Source organism: Monodon monoceros, unplaced genomic scaffold, assembly GCF_005190385.1.
Source record: "Monodon monoceros isolate NGI ecotype Baffin Bay Population unplaced genomic scaffold, NGI_Narwhal_1 Super_Scaffold_16, whole genome shotgun sequence".
NCBI lineage: Eukaryota > Metazoa > Chordata > Mammalia > Artiodactyla > Monodontidae > Monodon > Monodon monoceros.
Genome location: NW_021703772.1, coordinates 4,878,973 through 4,898,148, shown reverse-complemented (window position 1 = coordinate 4,898,148; position 19,176 = coordinate 4,878,973). Strand labels below are relative to the sequence as shown.

The window sequence follows — 19,176 nt, the reverse complement described above, 5'->3', positions numbered from 1 at the left end:
TTTTTCTACAGACAAGGGGCAGGTGGAGGACATGTGGGGCGGGAGGGCATCTGTCCCGGGAAGGCCCCATAGGGTCCTGCTCGGTTACAGTTCCACAGACTGGGAGCCTTAAAAGCAGGCATTTAGGGCTTCCCTGGTGGCGCAGTGGTTGGGAGTCCGCCTGCCGATGCAGGGGACGCGGGTTCGTGCCCCGGTCCGGGAAGATCCCACATGCCGCAGAGCAGCTGGGCCCGTGAGCCATGGCCGCTGAGCCTGCGCGTCCGGAGCCTGTGCTCCGCGACGGGAGAGGCCACAACAGTGAGAGGCCCACGCACCGCAAAAAAAAAAAAAAAACAAGCATTTATTTCCTCACAGTCCTGAAGCCTGGAAGTCTGAGATCAAGGTGATGTCCTTCTTTGGAGTCCTCTTGCCTTGGTTTGTGGTTGGCCATCTTCTCCCTGTGTCTTCAGATCATCTTCCTTCCATGTGTGTCTGTGTCTGAATCTCTTCCTATAAGGACATCAGTCCTTCTGGGTTAGGGCCCATCCTACAGGCATCGTTAGCCATACGTTCTTTAAAGGCCCTGTATCTCCAAGTGCAGTCACATTCTGAGGTCCTGGGGGTTAGGACTTCACAATAAAAATTTAGGGGGGATATAATTCAGCCCAGAGCAACCATTATTGTAAGGGTCCAGGTGATGCTTGTTTCAGCATAGGTTATGGAAGCCCAGAGCCCAGCTTCCATAGAGTGCTAGAGTGTAAAGGGGTCTTCAGCAGGAGTAAGGGGAGGATGCAAGATGGGAACTTGGGGGAAAAGAACAGAATTTGCCAACTTTAAATTAAGTCAGTTGGACTTCCCTGGTGGCGCAGTGGTTAAGAATCTGCCTGCCAGTGCAGGGGACACAGGTTTGAGCCCTGGTCCAGGAAGATCCCACGTGCCGTGGAGCAGCTAAGCCCGCGCGCCACAGCTACTAAGCCTGCGCTCTAGAGCCTGCGAGCCACAGCTACTGAGCCTGCGTGCCTAGAGCCCGTGCTCCACAACGAAAGAAGCCACCGCAGTGAGAAGCCTGCGCACCGCGACCAAGAGTAGCCCCCGCTCACCACAACTAGAGGAAGCTTGTGCGCAGCAATGAAGACCCAACGCAGCCAAAAATAAATTCATTAAATAGGTAAATTTATTTTTAAAAAATAAAGTAAATTAAGTCAGTGGCTGCCAATTGCTTCTTCATGGTTCTATATCCTGTAGCAGGGCTCAGCAACCTTCTTCTGTGAAGGGCCAGATAGCTAGTATTTTATGCTTTGCAAGTCACACGGTCTTTCCTGCAGCTCCGGAGCTGTACTGGGTGAAAGCAGCCCTGTGTAAGAATGGACACGGCTGCGTTCCGATGAAACTTTATTTACAGAAAGAGGCAGACGATTCCATTTGGCCCACAGGCCAGACTTTGCCAGCCCCAGTGCTGCAGGATTCCCAGCGCTAGCAGTCTCTGTAGGGTGCACTGGCGTTGAGATTCCTGTTAAAATGGGGATGAGCCCAACGCTCAGGATTATACATCCAACGCTCCTAACAGGGAGTTTGCTAATGTCGTCTCGGTTCCATGTGTAAGTGATGGAAGGATGTGAGGGGAGGCAGGCACAGACTTCACGCCCTGCAACAGACACTTCTGTGTGTGAATTTCCACTCCTTTGGGTCCAGGCACGCTCTTGGTAAAGTGTGTATTTGTTATCTGCAAGGGACAGCTTAGCATAATGAGAGAGCAGGAACAGGATGGAGAGAGAAGTTTCATGCTGGAAGAGTGGACTGTCGGCGGAGACACAGCGGGGAGTGACACCCAGCTGGAGGGGCTTCTGCAGGAGCCCCTGACAGGGGAGGAGAATGTCCCTGTCCCTTGTATGGTCGTTCGACTCCTGTGCTTCCCCAATTTCTAGTGATGAAATGTACCACTCACCCAGATGCCCTTTCCTAGTTTTGTTTTTTTTTTTTCTTTAAGTCAACAAAGCATAAGTGAACCACAAGTATAATACACGTTACAGGAAAAATCTTGGTGGGAATAAAAGTACTAAATGCAAATGTGAAAATCGGATGATTGGTGATCTTACTCTTTGGATCTCAGGTAAAGATGCCAGCTTTTCTCTGCGACATTTTAGAAATTCCATAGAAAACCTTTAACTGCTATCGTGAGAATCTACTCAAAAGTACTAAGAACGCGACTCATAAAGTCACCGGGGCGCCCTTAACGAGTGTTCATTGTAGAACCAAAGAAGGACTCAAACCGCACTTCCTTTTTAGAAGCAGAAATACTAAACATTTCTGAACTTGTGTGGAACGTTTCAAACCCTGGAAAAACTATCGTCGTTTTAAACTTGGTAATTAGGAAGCTGTTGGCACCCCCTCAAGTGCAGCAGGATAATTCAATTTATATCACTGCTGAATCACACATGGCCTCTCCTTTGCTTTCAGTCAGATGCATGCATGGCCTCCAGTGGCTGTTAAAGCAGATGAGAAATGCTGCCTCAGAGCAAAAATCAGTGCTTCGTGTCTGTCGATGGTCTGATCTTTCCGTGGCGCAGCCTGCAGCTGGCTGGTCCTCCGTTGCCTCATAGGACCCTGGCTGGCTGTTAAATGTTCTCCCGGTGTCGTGATGATCTCTGTGCTCGCAGACGCCAACGCCACTGGTCCCTGCAACTCAAAACAAAGACTGATTTGCCTGCTTTAGACCCCCAGTCTCTAATGCAATCAGTAAATCTTTGTCGGTAAATAATTGCTATCGAACAGGGTTTTAATATAAATTTATGAGTGGTGTTTTGTCCCAGCTTGGGGCTGCAGTGGGCACTGAGTGATGGATTTCAGGTAGCACTTACATTCATTACGTTAACTTTGTAAGTTATTTAAAGCTTGTACCCTTAATAACATTGCTGTTGGCTTTCAATGACCGCTTGGGACTACGCAGAGAATACACATGACTAATAAAGAGATTGCATCCAAAAGACAATTCTACTCTTTGCTCCACCATAGAAAAAGTTCCCTGAGCCAAAAAAGCAAGAAATGCCTGCCTAGAATCTGATGTTTTGGTTGTAGATCATTAAAAATCAGTCTTTCTGATGCATCGGTAAATGAATGAGGTGGTAGCAATTAGGTCAACGTTTGCCATTTCTAAGTAAGAGAAGAGGAATATTTGAGATGTCACAAAGCCCTTAAATTTCTTACTATGCAAACTAGTAAAAGATGTTAAAGCTTTGAAATTGGTCTGGAGGGTGAAATGATTCACTGGGAGGTGGTGTAGCTTCCGGTTATGAGTATAGACTATCGCTCCCGGCTCACCCCACTGCACCTGGTTATCTGTTGCTGGTAATTAACCCAAATCATAGTGGTTTAAAACAGTAGCCATTTTATTATTGCTCATGACTCTATGGGTCAGGAATTTGGAGCAGGGATGTTGGGGATAGCTCGTTTCTGCTCCACAGAATGCCTTCTAGGGCTGAGGCATACAAGATGATGTCTTCAGTCACATCTGGTGCCTCAGCAGATGTGGCTCCTACGGCTGGGGGTTGACGCCAGCAGGTCGACAACCGTCGTGTATCCAAGACCCCGATTCTCCTCCGTGTAGTCTCAGGGTCTCTCCCTTCTCACTGTCTCCCTAGAAAAGTGGTCCAGTTTCTTACAAGGATGCTAGGGCTCCCAAGGGCACAAAAGCAGGAGCTTCCAGGCCTTCTCAAGGCTTCAGCCAGAGCAGTAGCATCATTCCCACCGTATTCTACTAGTTAAGTTGAGTCTGAGGGCCTGGGGTGAGAGAGTGAGCTGAGTTTTTGAGGGTCATCTTTGGAGACTAGCTACTTCGATCTGCCCTCCCACGTGCAAAATACCCTCACCCTGTCCCCAGATTCACCAAGTCTCATTCCATCATGGCATCTGGCTCAGGCTTGAATCCAAGATTGTCATCTACATCAGGTGCACATGTAGATGAGGCTTCTGGGATATGACCTTTCCATGTGAAGACCAGGTAGTCAAGGGACAAGTTATCATACGCATAAACACACACGCACGCACGCACACACTCACGGTGCTGACACCGGCGCAGGAGAACCACAGCAGGTACCTTATTCCAAAAAGGAGGAGAGGGACAGAACACCTGTAGATACCACTGGTCCACAGCACAGGGTATGTTCTGCTCCTAGGGGCATCCTCCTTGGCCCTGGGCTCTGCTATCTGAGTCAACCTTCCTTCTCCATAAGAAATGGCCTGTGTACAGCTATGTAGCTTTCTCAGCCTGTACTTGGGTTGAAAGCCCAGGGCCTCTTTTCTCTGTGCTTTTTATTTTATTTTATTTTTAATAAATTTGTTTGTTTATTTATTTTGGCTGCCTTGGGTCTTTGTTGCTGTGCGCGGGCTTTCTCTAGTTGTGGCGAGCAGGGGCTACTCTTCGTTGCGGTGCGCGGGCTTCTCATGGCGGTGGCTTCTCTTTTTTGCGGAGCACAGGCTCTAGGTGCGTGGGCTTCAGTAGTTGTGGCACGCAGGCTCAGTAGTTGTGGCTCACGGGCTCTAGAGTGCGGGCTCAGTAGTTGTGGCGCACGGGCTTAGTTGCTCTGTGGCATGTGGGATCTTCCCGGACCAGGGTTTGAACCCGAGTTGCCTGCATTGGCAGGCAGATTCTTAACCACTGCGCCACCAGAGAAGTCCCCTCTGTGCTTTTTAATCCAAAGTGGTGTAATTCCTTTAAAAGCCTTGTGGGTGTCCTTTGTATCAAATTACAAATTTGGTCCATTAGGCAAAAGCCAATCCACAGGTTCCTGTCTCTAATCCATAGGTCTTCTGGTAATGGGAAAGGTCTACCTTAAATCTTTCTGAGTTCTCAAGAAGGGGGGTCTGACTGCCACACTCTTGGTGGGGTCTTTATTCTGAGATCATATCCCCTGCTATTCCCTGGATTCGATCTTTGTTCTGAGGCCAGTTCTTACTCTCAGAGTTTTCTACCGCAGGAGAAGCTGGGATTGAGAAACAGTTTTTCTCGTGGTCTGGTCCAGTGAGGTTTTTAAATCAGAAATATTTTTTCTAATTCTGCTTGAAAACTACCTTGATCTCCTCTCCCTCCTCCCAGACTCATCAGAGCTCATCAGAGCAGTTAGCATGTTTGGCATTCTGCTCGGAAATCTTAGCCAGGTCCGTGCAGGGGTTCACTGCGCATCCTGGCTGTGCTGCCCGTTCCCACAGGGAGCAGGTCTGCTAACTGTCCGTCCTGCCAGCACACAAGGCGGACCCCTTTCTCCAACCTCAGGGAGCATTTTCCTCACGGTCCTTCCAGCTGTTCAGTCCCTGCCAGCCTCAGCCAGCTGCCTGGTTGCAAGCCAGTGACATGTGTTTTTGATTTTTGTTACAGCAACGCAGGACGCTAGTTCTGTTTTTCTAGTCTATTTTTGCCTAATACTCTACCCCAATCCCTAATGATTTGAAAAAACTATGATTATTTCTCATAATTCTGTGGTTCAGAACTATGGACAGAGCACAGCATGGCTTCTTGGTCAGAGCTCCCCAAAGCAGAAGCTGCCAGGATTTCTTAAGGTGTAAACCCAGTGTAGGTAGCATCACTGCAACTGCTACTGTTGGTTAGAGTGAGTCTCAGGCACCCCTGAGTCAGTGTGGGATGATTTACACAGGGACACGAAGCCTGGTGCATTGGAAGCTGTCTTGAAATCAGCTACCAAGCTGGCTGTGTGAGTTGGGCAAGTTACATAGCCTCTCTGTGCCTCAGTGGCCTCATCTGTAAAATGGGGATAGTCATAGTAATTACCATCAGGTCATCATAAGCTTTCAGTGAGTTAATACTTACTTCTAAGGCTCTTAGAGCAGCATCTGGCTCACAATGAGCCCAATATTGTTTTGAAATAAAAAATTTTAAAAACATGCATAAGCCATACGAAATTCAAATAAAGCATTAACTGTAATTGACGTCTACACTGGGGTAGCTGGTCCACAAGAAACGATCTTAAACAGGAAATCGTTTTTACATGTACAAAAGTGGCATCTGAAAGATAGACCAAGTATACATTTTGACATTCCACCGTGTGGTTTTGCCCTGGGTCACACAGAATCAAAGAGACTTAGAATCAGAAGGGCCATTTACACTCGCTGATGGGAGCTGCCCACCCGTGTGTCTCTGGCAGAGCGCCTTCCGGCCTCTGTCATCTTCTAGCTTGTGGGATCAGGGCTTCGTGTCCTTCAAAAGTTTAAAATGAACTATTTTTAGGGTTTTCCATTTTCCTGGTAGTTAGAGTAGAAATTGTGTAAGTCTGGGATGGCAGAAGCATGGGGGATCCAGTCTAGGGGCCCAGCCTGCAGTGAGGGGCTGCTAGCATGTTAGAGCATCCTGCTTCATCGGTAGAAGTTTGTCCTAAAGGGAGGTGATAGGTTCTCTCCCTTCAGCACTTTGGGGGATGCTACCTGTGCTCAAGAGGAGAGTCTCACCATGTCAGAGCGCTGGAACCTTTTGCTTTGGGAGGAGTCTGGGGCTAAGAACGGGCTTGGCTGTGTAGCTATGTGACATCTCATTGGGTCTTTGTGGCAACTGTCCTTGGTCCCTGAAGAGAAGGGCATGCTGGGAGCAGGCTGCACTCCAGAGTTACAGACCAGGCTCGCCCCCCGGAGGACAGCGGAGCCCTGCTCAGGCAGCTCTAGGGGTCCAGGCCCATGGGTTCACTGTCCCCAGGGATTCTTGAGCAGGGTGACCCCGGGCAGGGATCAAGCACAAATACTGGTCTAGCAGATTCAGGATGGAATGGTTTGACTTCCAGAGTCTCCTGTGATTCTGAAATTCTGTGATTCCCACTTGATACAAATACTCTCTAAAAATCAGGGTTCAGAATTAATTTAAGAAAAAAAATGGGAAGAAAGCAAAAGGAAACACATCTTTAATCCACAGAAGCTGTTTCCTGAGTCTCCTCGTTTGAACTTCAGTTAAACCTCTGATTACAAAAGTTCATCCTGCTTTGCTGCCTCCCACGCCCCCGACTCATCAAAGACCTCACGTCTCATCATGTTTTTCAGGATGGGGCTCTTCTCATTATTTATGGAGAGACCACACAGTTTTCTGGTTTCTCCTAGTGTTTTGCATGACCTTTTCTAAAGGTTCACACATGTAAGTGCAGAAGCGGACCCTGACGTCCAGAGCTGTGGGCATTAATCCACAGCCCTGGGCTTTCCCGGGACTCCCCTTCCAGGAAGTGCAAGCCTGTGGATGGCTGTCGTCTGGGTGATAGGATGGAGGTCCCACGTGGCCCAGCCGTGGGAGGGCCAGCACCTTGGTCCAGACCCCGCTACCGCCTTCTGCTAACTCTTGGCCGGAGGTCGCAGACACAGAGGTGCCTGCGTCTGGCCTGCAGACGTGTCGGGTTTGGCCTGAATTACACGCAGATGGTGTATAATCCGTTGCTGACATTCTAAAGTAAGGAGCCGTCACTTAAAGCTCCAGTTTTTCTTCTTCTCTTGGGTCATCAGGAAATCTGGAAATGCAGATGCGGACCCTGCGTTCCCTGCTCAGTCCAGGGCGCCGTTCCTGGACCGTTGGCTCCGCTATGCGTCGTTGACCTTCTCCACCCCATCAAGAGGTCTGGCCTTCTCCACTTGCAACAGCCTGACCACCCGCTTCCTGGGATCTTTTAGTAAAGCTGGAGATTTGCTTCCATAAATCCTCGTCCCGGTCTCCCCTCTCTCCAGGACACTCAGAGTTTAGGGCATTTTCAGGGTACTCTTAAGATTTAGCAAACAGAAACCCCTTCCTCTGGCTCCATATACAATGTATTTTCAGGAACAGATTTGAATTTGTTCATGTTAGAATGGTGCTTATCTGTTCTTTCACTGCGTGAATGTAAAGTACCAGACCGAGTGCTACTGGTATTTTATATTCCCTTGCAATCCTGGATTCTCAGTGCCAGGATCCTGGGTGACCCGCCGCTCTCAGGTTTGGGTTTTGTGCCCTGGGAGGACGAGCTGGTGCTTCGAGACTGAAGGCTGTAGGCCAGGCAGTGGTGGGGACACTGGTCAGTTTGACCGTTGTGGTCATTGCCCACAGGCCAGAACTCAGCAGCCCAGCGTAATGACAGGAATGAAGAGAGCACGGTGGCTGGTCCTGTCACCTCCCATCACTAACGAGCTCCTTTACCTCTGTGGTCAGAGTACACGTCTGTAACGAGGGAGCCGTCATAACTCTGCTACCCCTGCCCTGCTTCTTATGGGGAGCGAGTGAGAGAGAGAAAAATGACGACACTTAGAAACGCATCAGCACCTGCTAGCACTCAAGCCGCTGAAAGAAAAGTGTGCCTTCCCTGGTCCAGCTCTGCCCAGACCAGCAGCTGGGCGACCCCATCTTGCGTGCAGCATGACGTGGGGAGCCAGGCGGCCAATCGGTTCAGTCTCTACTGCAGTCTTGGGGTGGGCTGTGAGGGGTGGGATAATAAACCCAGCTGGGGCCAAGACTTAAGGGCAGAAATACGGTTCCTAGGCCACCAGGGTGTTCAGGTCTGCTGAATGTTGCGGCATTTGAATAATCAAGATTTGGATTTGAATTTCTTTTTTTTCAACAAGATTTGTCAAGACTTGGATTTTTTTTTTTTTTCAACAAGACATTAAGTTTTCCTAGGACCAAACAAATTGGCCTAATTTAATTTCCCAGAAAACTATGACGTCGTCTCTTCACATGGCCTCCTGATAAATTTTCCCTTTATTCCCTTAAGAAATAAGTCTTTATACCTTTCACCAGGGAGCGTAGGATTTGCTCTTGAAAGTGCCCACGTGCTAGCTGAAAGACTTCTGTACGTCCCTCTGCACGGAGCCCCGGGGTGTGACCTGAGGCCTGCATTTCGTTTGAGGCTGGAGGAAAAGCTTTCTGAGGCCCAGGGCGGCTCTCAGCCACCAGTGACACATAGTAACCCCAGCCCCTGGTATTGTTGGAATTCCAGCTAAAATGGATGGTGGTGGGAAAATGTGAGCCTGCAGAAGAACTTGTGTCACGTTTTATTATGCTAAGTTTTAATATCTTAGAAATCCCATCAGGGAGGGACATTTCATGATTTTAAGTGTTGCTTTTTCATTGTCACTAATTCATTGTCACCAGTGGTGACCACCCCTCTCCCACTGGTTCTTACTATGTCCTGGAGCTTGCGTCTCCTTGGTTTGTAAGTAAAATTTTCCTCTGGGCCTGCTTCCCTTTGTTGGTCTCAGTGCCATGTTTGGTGTATATTGGTTGAGATTCCAAGGAATCAAGGTCTGCAGCTTTATGTCACGTGCTTTCTTTAAGTAAGAACTTGGAAAGAAATGCTCTTCCAAAGGTTTACTTGTGGGTTGCCTCAAACTTTGAAATATTTTCTTTCAGCGACAATAAACGTTTGTGGTCGGAGTCCCGAGTTGGTTCATAATCCACTATATTTGTAAACTTTGGTGTAAAACTAATGTCACAATATTGGTAATTAATTGGAACTTAATTCTATTACATAAAAAAATGCTTACTTGATTTTTTTCTTGTATTTTGGTTCCGATCAAGAGAGTCAGGAGGTGGATGGAGGCTGGTAAAAATTCCCAAGGGGACTCAGGATTTCTCTGCTTCTTTAAGGTGTCGGATTCTATCTCAAACTTACAACATCCTTTCTGCCTCGATCTGGGTGAATTCACTAGCATTAGTCTTATGTGTTCTCAGTCATAATCATCATTGTGTAGGTTTATAAATGGGCAGCAAGAGGAAGGGCAAGGAAGGAGGTTCTTCTGTGTTCTTTCTTTTCCGTGAACAGGAGTTAGACGAACCCAGATGTGAAAGCTCAAGTTGAAATGGTACGGAAGGCGCGAAGCCCCAAAAGGGAAAGAGAAAGTGCAAAGTCGAGGTGCTGGGCCTGGCAGAGCTCAGGGCTGCCTTCAGTTTTCTTAACTCAGGAAAACCTACAAACAAGGCAGAAGGTTTGCTGGGAATTGGTAGTTAAAACAAGAATAAATTCTCATCAGTCATCTAAGGAAGACTGGATCAAATATACTTCCGAAGTGTGTTGGTTTCCAGTTTTGAATGGTTTTCAAGAAGCCCTCATGTGATTTCATTAAAAATGGGTTAAAGTAAATTATACACAGTTCATCTATTAAATGCCGTTGCTAAGCTTGCAAATGGAATTTCATTTTTAATAAATTAAGATCTGAAATGAAAAACTATAAAAAATGTTACTTGTAAATATCATAAGGTAAGAATATGGTTACTGTCTTATTTTTAGAAAAGGAAATGCAGGTTCCTTTTTAATACCTTTAGGGGCTCCATGTGCTTATAACTTAGTTATAAGAAAAGGTATGATGTAGCACGTCAGGATGGTTTGTATTATATTTGTTGAACCAATGGCATATCTTAGCACTCATTAATGGCATAAAGTTAAGTTTTACACACACATACACAAAAGGAAATTGGTTGACTATAAATATATCGTATGAAAAAGAAAGGAGAAAATCAAATTACCAAGCTAAAAATGTGTCATTTCCATTTGAAGATGGCATAGAGAAAATGAAAGTTTAACAATTTAAAAATTACCTATGTGCCTGCTCTTTTTTTAAAAAATGGACCCAGGACTTTATAATTTATATTTACTAATTTCTGTCTGCCTCCTTTTTCCTTACAGGGCATGCTGCTGAAGCGAAGTGGCAAATCACTGAACAAAGAATGGAAAAAGAAATACGTCACCCTGTGTGACAATGGTGTGCTGACCTATCATCCAAGTTTACATGTGAGTATCGCTCCTTCGGAGAAATTAGCAGGTGTTGGGCGGGGAGGGGCAGAGGGGGTCCCAGCACAGTCAAGCCTTTCAGCTCTGTTGGAGGTTAAAGTAGTATTTAAATGAGAGTAAAAAGACAGGAGCAAGTAGTAAAAGAGAAAGGAGGAAAAAAAAGAGATCTGTCTGAAAATCTAGACTAGGGAACCCAGGGTCCGCTTGAGCAGCTGAGAACCAAAACAAGAATTACATGCAATTCATGAGTCAGTTTTTATTGTCCGATAAGAACACATACCAGTTGGTGAGGCAAGTTCGTTTTCTCTGTGTAATAGAATCTCTTATACTGGTGATCTTTATAAGATAGATTAAAAGACAATTAATTTCATCAGTGGGGGGAAAGTAGACATTCCACCCACGATGAGCTCTTTTAGAAAGTGGTAAAACCTGAAGACGGGGTGTAATGCCTATTCCAAGACGACACATTCCCTGAATCCTGCGTGATGTTTATCTGCCTTGATGTAGACAAACGCGTAGATTAGAATATATAGTATGAGCTGGTTGTTTGATTATATCACACTGTTAAGCTTTTCATTTTAAATACTTTAAAAAAAATTGCGCAGTGACTGGCAAGAAGTTAGAAATAAACGTACTGCAAAAGATGAAAATCCCCAAATACCCACTGGAAAACGTGACTGCTCATGTTTTGGGCTGTATGTCCCCAGCCATTTCTACACCCTGTGCTTCTTCCTTCCACAAGCATGCAGTCCCCCTGTGCACATGGCACGTGGCCTGCTCTCCTAGACGATGCAAGATCATAGGCACCTTCCCATGTCAGCAAATGTGTGCCACCATTTTAAATAGTTACGTAACATTCATTCTGCACACGTGCCCTAACTGACTTAACAGCATCTCCAGGACAGACATCTGGCAGTACATTGACATTTTGAGTGACTTTTGCTGTTGTAAGCAACTCTAATCAGTGTCTTCTTTTGACGCTTCTGTGTCCTCATCCATTTCCCGCAGATTCCTACCCGTAGCCTTCCTGAGTTGAACAGCGTATGCTTTTATGGGCTTTGGGTATGTAGTGCCAAATTCCTGGAAAGACGGCATCAGTTCATCTCCTCTGGCTTTTTTCCCTGCATTCTCAGGAACATTTCCCTTTTTCAAAAACCTTTCCAATAGGATGGGTAACAGACGGTACCCTCGCTGTGTAATTTGCTTGCTGGGGTGAATTGCCCTTTTCCCTCTTGTCTTACAGCAGTGGCTTCACCTTTCTGAACCGTGTTCAAAAGCATGTTTCTTTAGGTGTCTCTGGTGTGTTTCTCCTGTCGATGGAATGCCTCCCATGCTTCACCATTAAGTAGACTTTTGAGATATATACTCCTTCTTTTACAGAGGAAATTCCTTTGTGCTTGATTTATTTGGGGTTATTTGGGGAGTAGAGTCAGGCTGCTTCTCCAGTGACCTCCAAATCAGAGACTTAATACCATCCCATGAGACCTGCCTGTGACAGTCCTGTCCCTCTCCAGGTCTTTAGGGTTCTCTCCGCAGAGCTGCTCCATCAACAAGGAGGCTGCCCTTTTTCCCTGGCGTCGTTCTTCCAAAGACCCCGTCAGAGAGCGAAGCCTAATTATTGACCCATTTGCTTTATGTTACTTAGAGGGAGACGTGCAATCACCATCTCCTTGCTGGGAAGTAAAAAAAGTGAGATCTGAGGGACGATGCACCTTAAGTCACCTTACGCCCACCTGCTAAGCTCAGGTGCCATCAGAGGGGCATTTGCTCCTACTTGCCAAGGGGGAAAGATGATAACAACAGAAGATGGTACTGGAACGTTCCTGGAGGAGGGCTGATGCCCACTTACTTTTCATCTCAACCTCTTGGTGATGTAACAGCATCGGATCTTCAAACATTCTCCCACACAGTCTGCTGCTTCTCGTGGCCCTCAGTGCCGTCTTTTTTTTTTTTCCTGTGTATGCGTGGATATTATTGGAATCCAGCAAAGGAGCACAGTGGGGCTTTGTTATGTAATTGTAGGGCAGGCAAGAGCCAGTGTCATTTTAAAGTGCATTTCAGTTAATGCCAGTCTCTTGGGAACTGGAATTACTGATGCAGGTACACAGTTCCCTAAGGGAGTGGCTTAATCTAGAAGTAGGTTTGGAATTACTGGAGCATGACGGGGGTGGCATGACCTTCATCGTAATCCTTCACCGATTTTGTCTATACAGCTAAGCTTTGGGTGAAGGTTTAGAGGGCAGTGAGTTTCAGGTATATTCTCCGGCAGGTACCTGGAACGGATCTGTTCTAGTCTAAGTTGTGGGGAGCCACAGATCCCCAGCAGCTGAGTTAGACTGGCATTCTTTGGTTCCAGATGGGAGGAGGTATTCAAGGGGATGTCCAAGGGCAGAATCCTGACTTTCCTTAATAAGAAATTTGGGAGCATGCAGATGTGTTGCTAACTCAAGTCCCAAAGTTCTGCATCATGGAGAATGGGTCTGGAAAGTTTCGAAAGGTGATAGAACCAAATGGTCTCAAACACTGATCACACTGTATCACTCACTCCCTGGGTTATCTCCGAGATGTATTATGGCAGAAGGACCGCTAAGCTTACTGGCCACTTGTGCTGAGGACCTAAGTGGTTAAATGTTGGGGAAATCTTGCCCAGGTTGGTGGCTTTGGGTTTCAGTACTGTCGGTCATCACCCTCGTACTGGCCGTGGAGCAGGGGACCTGCATTGATCTCAAGGAGCAGAACCTACAGCCTGTTCCTCTCCAGGGAGCCAAGGAAAAGAACTTGGCTAAACAGTCTTGACATTTTCAGATAGTTTTCTACAAAGACTGTGTTTGTCCTCTTGGTGGAATAGCTGTGCCAGCTCCCGTGTATCCTCGTAACTTTTGACGATGAGGTAGTTTATTTACCAAAAAGGAAACTGGCATGCTTTTTGGAGGGTGGGATTCCAATAAGGTAATGCGCCTGTAATGGGGTGGGGTTGGGCGTCTGAGAGCAATAGGCTTGAGATGCACCAAACGTGTATCATTCAAACAGATGTTAGGTGGGGCCTGTAGCAGCCCCAGTGGCCCCTTCAAAACCAGCATTTACCTGTGGCCGTGTGGCTCTCCTCTTGGTGGACAGGCATTCATTTCCTGTGCGCACAGGCACTGCACACGGACTCCATCAGGCTGGACCCTGACTCTATCACGAATCACCTTCGACGTGGTGTCCTGTTGAACCCAAGGACCTCGGCAGGGTCTTGCACACAAGGAGGACTGGAGCAAGAGTAAACGACTGAATCAAGCTTGTGGGGAAACAGGCCAGCGTGGTGAGGGCCCTGAATTGTTCTATTGCGGTCAAAGTGCGTCACCTGCAGAGTGTTGCCTGCATCAGAGAGCGTGGTCTGTAAGGCTGGACCCCCTCTGCAGGGGCTGATCTAGACAGCTCCTTCGTTAGCTAGCCGATTTAAGATCCCAGATGACCACCCTGACCAGTGTTCCTGGACCGGCAGGCAGGCAAGGCCAAGAGTTTATGACAGGGTACGGAGTTTGCTGCTGGACCAAGCTGCCTGCCCCACAAGCCTCTCCTTCCCCAGCCTTGCCGCATCACCCCCTCAGCTCCCCTGGGCTGCCAGCAGTGCTGGTTTTCTCAGATGTTTTCTTGGACAGGATGCTCCAGCAGCACTGGGCTCTACCTTTAACTTACTTCGGGCGCTGTGGAAGTGGGAGACTGTCCACTTCCTTTAAAAAAAGGGGGGGGGGCTTCCCTGGTGGCGCAGTGGTTGAGAGTCCGCCTGCCGATGCAGGGGACACGGGTTCGTGCCCCGGTCCGGGAAGATCCCACATGCCGCGGAGCCTGTGCGTCCGGAGCCTGTGCTCCGCAACGGGAGAGGCTGCGACAGTGAGAGGCCCGCATACGGAAAAAAAAAAAGATCTCCCAGAAGAGGTCATTTCTATTCTTGAGGGAAACAGATACGTTTTCCTTATTACACAGGTGTCTATGGAAGTGTTTATGTAAAGATCATCCTTTGGACCCGAACCACAAGTTTCAATCCCAGCAGATGTCTCGCACGCGTTGGTGGGGTAGAAAACAGACCCAGCCTTTGGACCAAATAAACAGTCAGTGTGTGGCCCCAGCTGTGTGCCTAGCTTGTGGAATCCTAGCAGGATGACATGCTCTGGCTTGTCAGAAACTGGGGCTTAAGAAACAGGCTGGCAGTCATGAAACTGGGGGGGGCCTCAGCTTTGCAGCCGGCAGTGGGGTTGGTGTGAGACCAAGTTCACCGAGTGCTTGGAATGGGTCAGCTGCCAGGGAATCTGACGCTGGTGCCCCTGGATGGCCTGTCCCCCTCAGAGCTCACATGCACAAGATTAATAGAAAGGGACCTCGGGTGGTGTCCCCGGGACATCACTTCCCACTGGTCACCGTAGCTTCAGATTTCCCTTCTGGCACATCCTTTCACAGCCGCATCTTCTTCCCAAGCCCTCAAAGTCGGCCCAGTTTGCTGGCATCATCCCGGATGTGTATTTCTGGTTTTCACCCCAAGCCTCATCTCAGCTCCTACACAGATTATTTAGGAGCCCAAAATCCTTGGTCCCTCTGACACACAGCTTGGCCTCATTCTGCCATTTCTGTAGCACAGGTGTCCCTAAGCCTTCCCTGTACCGCAGATAGACATCATTGAAGGAAGCTTTTTCACCCCAGGCATGTTTCCTGTTGTTGAAAACCTTAAACACTTCTCTTAGGGAGGAGAGACCCTCTCCGGGCAATGGAATAGAATCGCCTGTGTGTGTGGCCAGATCATAGGAAGTGATCATCTGGAAATGAGAGGGAAGGTGGGCCAAACATTGATCCCACCCAGACGGAGCAAGTTCCCTACAAGTTGATATCAGCGATGCCTCTGGACCCCAGATTTACTCACTCTGTGGTCCGTGAAGTCTCAACCCCACCCTTCGCCCACTGCCAACCCTCCTGGCCTGCTTCCGCTCTTCCGCAGAGGCTCGGGGGCCGTCAGCAGTGGCTGGCTTGGGCTCATGGGGTCCCCCTCCCTCCTGCGTTGTAGGTAGAGAGGAGGAGATGCAGGCATAGGAGGAAGAAGTGATGGTGGATTTCAACCTAGGTGTTCCTAAAGATCGGTGGTTCCCGCACTGGGGAAGGATAGCCGTGCGGTCTGACGGCAGGGGCAGAATAGCTGAGCAGAGCAGCCGGTGGGGGAGGACTGAAGGAACCCACAGGTCCGTGGCATTGTCTCTGTAACTGAGTGTATCAGCGCCTGGTCTGTGGTGGACCTGGGCTGCCGCCTTTTCAGAAGGTGGAACTTGCCTGGGAAGCTTCAGCTCACACGTCCTACCCTTCCACATACAGTCAGGCTTCATTCCTTCTCAGTGTGCATTTTCAGGTAGACATCGAGAAACTGGCTGCACAGCGTCTGCTCTGGAAATCCAGAGAAAGGATCCTTTAACTGCAAGGGGATGCTTGCTGTTACTGTCTTCTCAAGATCACTTCAGACTCTTAAGAGTGTGTGCGTCTGAAATTGTCACCAGGAGCCCCTAGCAAATGGAGGCTCGCAGAGTCAGTTGGACTTCTAAGGACACCCCCCATTCCAAGTTTGGAGTTGCTGGGTGGCATCAGTTTCATGGTAAGCGGAAGACCCGGGCTCAGAAAACAAGCCAGTTGATTTGATTCGTCTTTCTTTCTCAAGATGCTGTTATTAAATTAAATACAAACCTAGAGCGCAGTTTAGGTAACACATAGAAAACTCAACCAGGATAACGAAGCTGCTTTGGCGTTGTGGAGTATCGACTGCCCTGGTTTTCCTAGGATGCAGGACGTCCAGTGCTAAAACCTGGGAAGTCCCAGGCAACTGGGAGAAGTTGGTCACCCGAGCTTCAGGACTCACCAGCTTAACTGCTCTTTCATCTCCACGTGGCATTTTGCAAAGACAGCCCTAAATATATAAATAAGACTGAAATAGTAAAAAGCAAGCTGTTGGGCTTCCCTGGTGGCGCAGTGGTTAAGAACTCGCCTGCCAATGCAGGGGACACGGGTTCGAGCCCTGGTCCGGGAAGATCCCACATGCTGCGGGGCAACTGAGCCCGGGCGCCACAACTACTGACCCTGCGCCCTAGAGCCCCTGCTCCGCAACAAGAGAAGCCACCGCCATGAGGAGCACACGCACCGCAACGAAGAGTAGCCTCCGCTGGCTGCAACTAGAGAAAAGCCTGCGTGCAGCAACGAAGACCCAACGTAGCCAAAAATAGATAAATAAAAATAAACACGCTTTGAAAGTAAATAAATAAATAAAAAGCAAGCTGTTGACTTCTGCTGCTGCTCCGTGGTCTGTATTTTTTTGATCCTCGGAGAAAATTGTACAACTTCAAGACCTTTAAAAAGCCCTACCTGCTGAACTTTTGGGGGGGGAGACACGTCTTAGTGTCCCGAGGTTTTGTGACACTTTGCTGGTTTCTAGTCTGGGTGGGTGAAAGGCAGCCTGTTCCGAGAGCCTTGAATTCCCTTTCTATGGACTTGAATGTGAGCCTTAGGGAGCACCTTGATAGAAAAATGGAGAGGATAATGAGAAGGAACTTGGACCTCGGGGCTGCACAGTTCAGTATCGCCACCCATTCATCTTCCATGTCGAAGGAGCTGCCATCGAGGGCACAGCTGAAATTCCTGCTGACAAAGGTGTGGGGGGGGGGGATTCCTAAGTGGACTTGTAAGAGTTCTCTCTTGGCCGCAGGTCAAGCCGAGGACTTTATGGTGCCCGGACCAGGAGGGTTCTCCCAGCTTCCTCCTGAGCACACGTGGCAGGTGTGGACAGCCCACCTGGCTGACATGTGCTTGAGTTGCTCACACTTTTGAAATCCTCCCTCCTGGATTTCTTTCCCATTCTGTATGTTGCCTGAGTTATAGCAGCAGCTGGGGTGCTGTCATTTCTCCCTGCCCTGCAGAACTGGGCTTTTCCTTCTTACAGGACATTCATTCTTAATCAAGTGCCTTAGACTCTCCGGCTCCACAAAGCCTTGGATTCTGCAGCTTGCTGACATTTCCTTGTTTCTTCCCCCATGGACTTGAACTCTGAATTGTCATCGGAATGCTGATTGCAGTATGTTTCTAGTTTCAAAGTCAGGCCGAAAAATCCACTTGTTTACTGATACTGATGCCAAAATAACAAAAAGATGTGAGATGCTTTCCCCAGTGGTTATGCTTCTCAAAAGCAATAGTTAAAGGTGAAAAGGAAGGTACCATTTGTTGTAAGAACAACTCTTGCCTGTACCCACTGCTGGTAACTGTCATTTAAAATAACAATCCTGGGGATTCCCTGGCAGTCCAGTTGTTAGGACTCGTCCGCTCTCACTGCCGAGCGCCCGTGTTCAATCCCTGGTCAGGGAACTAGGATCCCACAAGCTGCAAGGTGCGGCCAAAAGTAAAAAAAGTAAAAAATAAAATAACACAATCCTCACATAAAATGGGGACGTTTTACTTGAGGATTGAGGATTCACTAAGAATCTGTCCCTTCAGCCCGCTGCACACCCGTGAAGGGAGACCCCTATCTCTTGAGGTGGTGAATTGAGTTACACTCGGAAAACCTCTCCCTTGTTTTCCCCAGAATATTGCAGAAGCCAGGCTACAGGGCTAGACAGACAGATTCCAAGCCCAGATTTCCAGATGTAGAAGCTTTGAGTCATGGAATGACTGATAACCCTGAGGGAGAAGTCAGGCCTCCCTTTCTTTCTGGGAAGATGCTGTCTGGCGTGTCCTGGCTGTGTTACACCGCGGCAGTCAAACCTGCTCATTCTGTGATGAGTGATTACGGGATCTTGCTACCCCTGTAAAAGCCGCAGTGCCGGAAGCTGTCCTCGGTCTGTACGTTCCTCTCCAGTCTGGCTTCTTGTGTTTCTGGTCTGATGCTCGTCATGCAGGTGGACCTTCATGCCCTTTGTCCACGGGAGGTACACCTGGTTCCCAGGCTGCCCACCTGTCCTGGCGCCTCTCGCGTCTGTACCGCTTCGTCTAGTGTAGCCTCACCGAGGGCAAGGACTGTGCCCAGTCCCCCGTCTGCCCAGGGCTAGCATGGGCTCAGCACACAGGCCCGTACGTAGGGGCCGCATGGCAGGGAGCATGGCTGCTGTGGAGCTTCTTGGCAAGTCTTTGCTCCTAGGCGCCCTGGGCTCCAAACCTGTCCTTGGTGATCCTGGCTCTGCTTTAAAAATTCTGGTGAGACTGGAACGGAGAAAGCCACCCACATTGCACAACTAGACCTCCCTAAGAGTAGATTAGCTTACGTCGGGGTCGGAAGAGAGCACACACACAAATGGCATGATACGGATGCCATAAAATCTTAGTATTGGGACCCAGAGCAATCCATGTAAAGGTAGGTTAGGAAAATATGTAGGTATCAGGGAGCAAAGGTCTGGAGCTTTATGGCAACAAACGAGCACTTCTGTTGTCTAGTCTCACTGCCTGTTTCAGACAAGTGGGAAAG

The 19,176-nt window shown here is 48.3% G+C and overlaps 1 protein-coding gene across 3 annotated transcripts in view; it reads left to right on the top strand.

Annotated features, from left to right (window-relative positions):
• AGAP1 (ArfGAP with GTPase domain, ankyrin repeat and PH domain 1) overlaps positions 1–19,176 on the top strand; it is a 562,113-nt gene that overhangs the window by 344,399 nt on the left and 198,538 nt on the right. For all 3 annotated transcript variants that reach the window (XM_029224417.1, XM_029224416.1, XM_029224418.1), the window contains exon 10: positions 10,611–10,715. In XM_029224417.1, the coding sequence (XP_029080250.1) occupies positions 10,611–10,715 (105 nt within the window). The remainder of the gene's footprint in view (positions 1–10,610; positions 10,716–19,176) is intronic.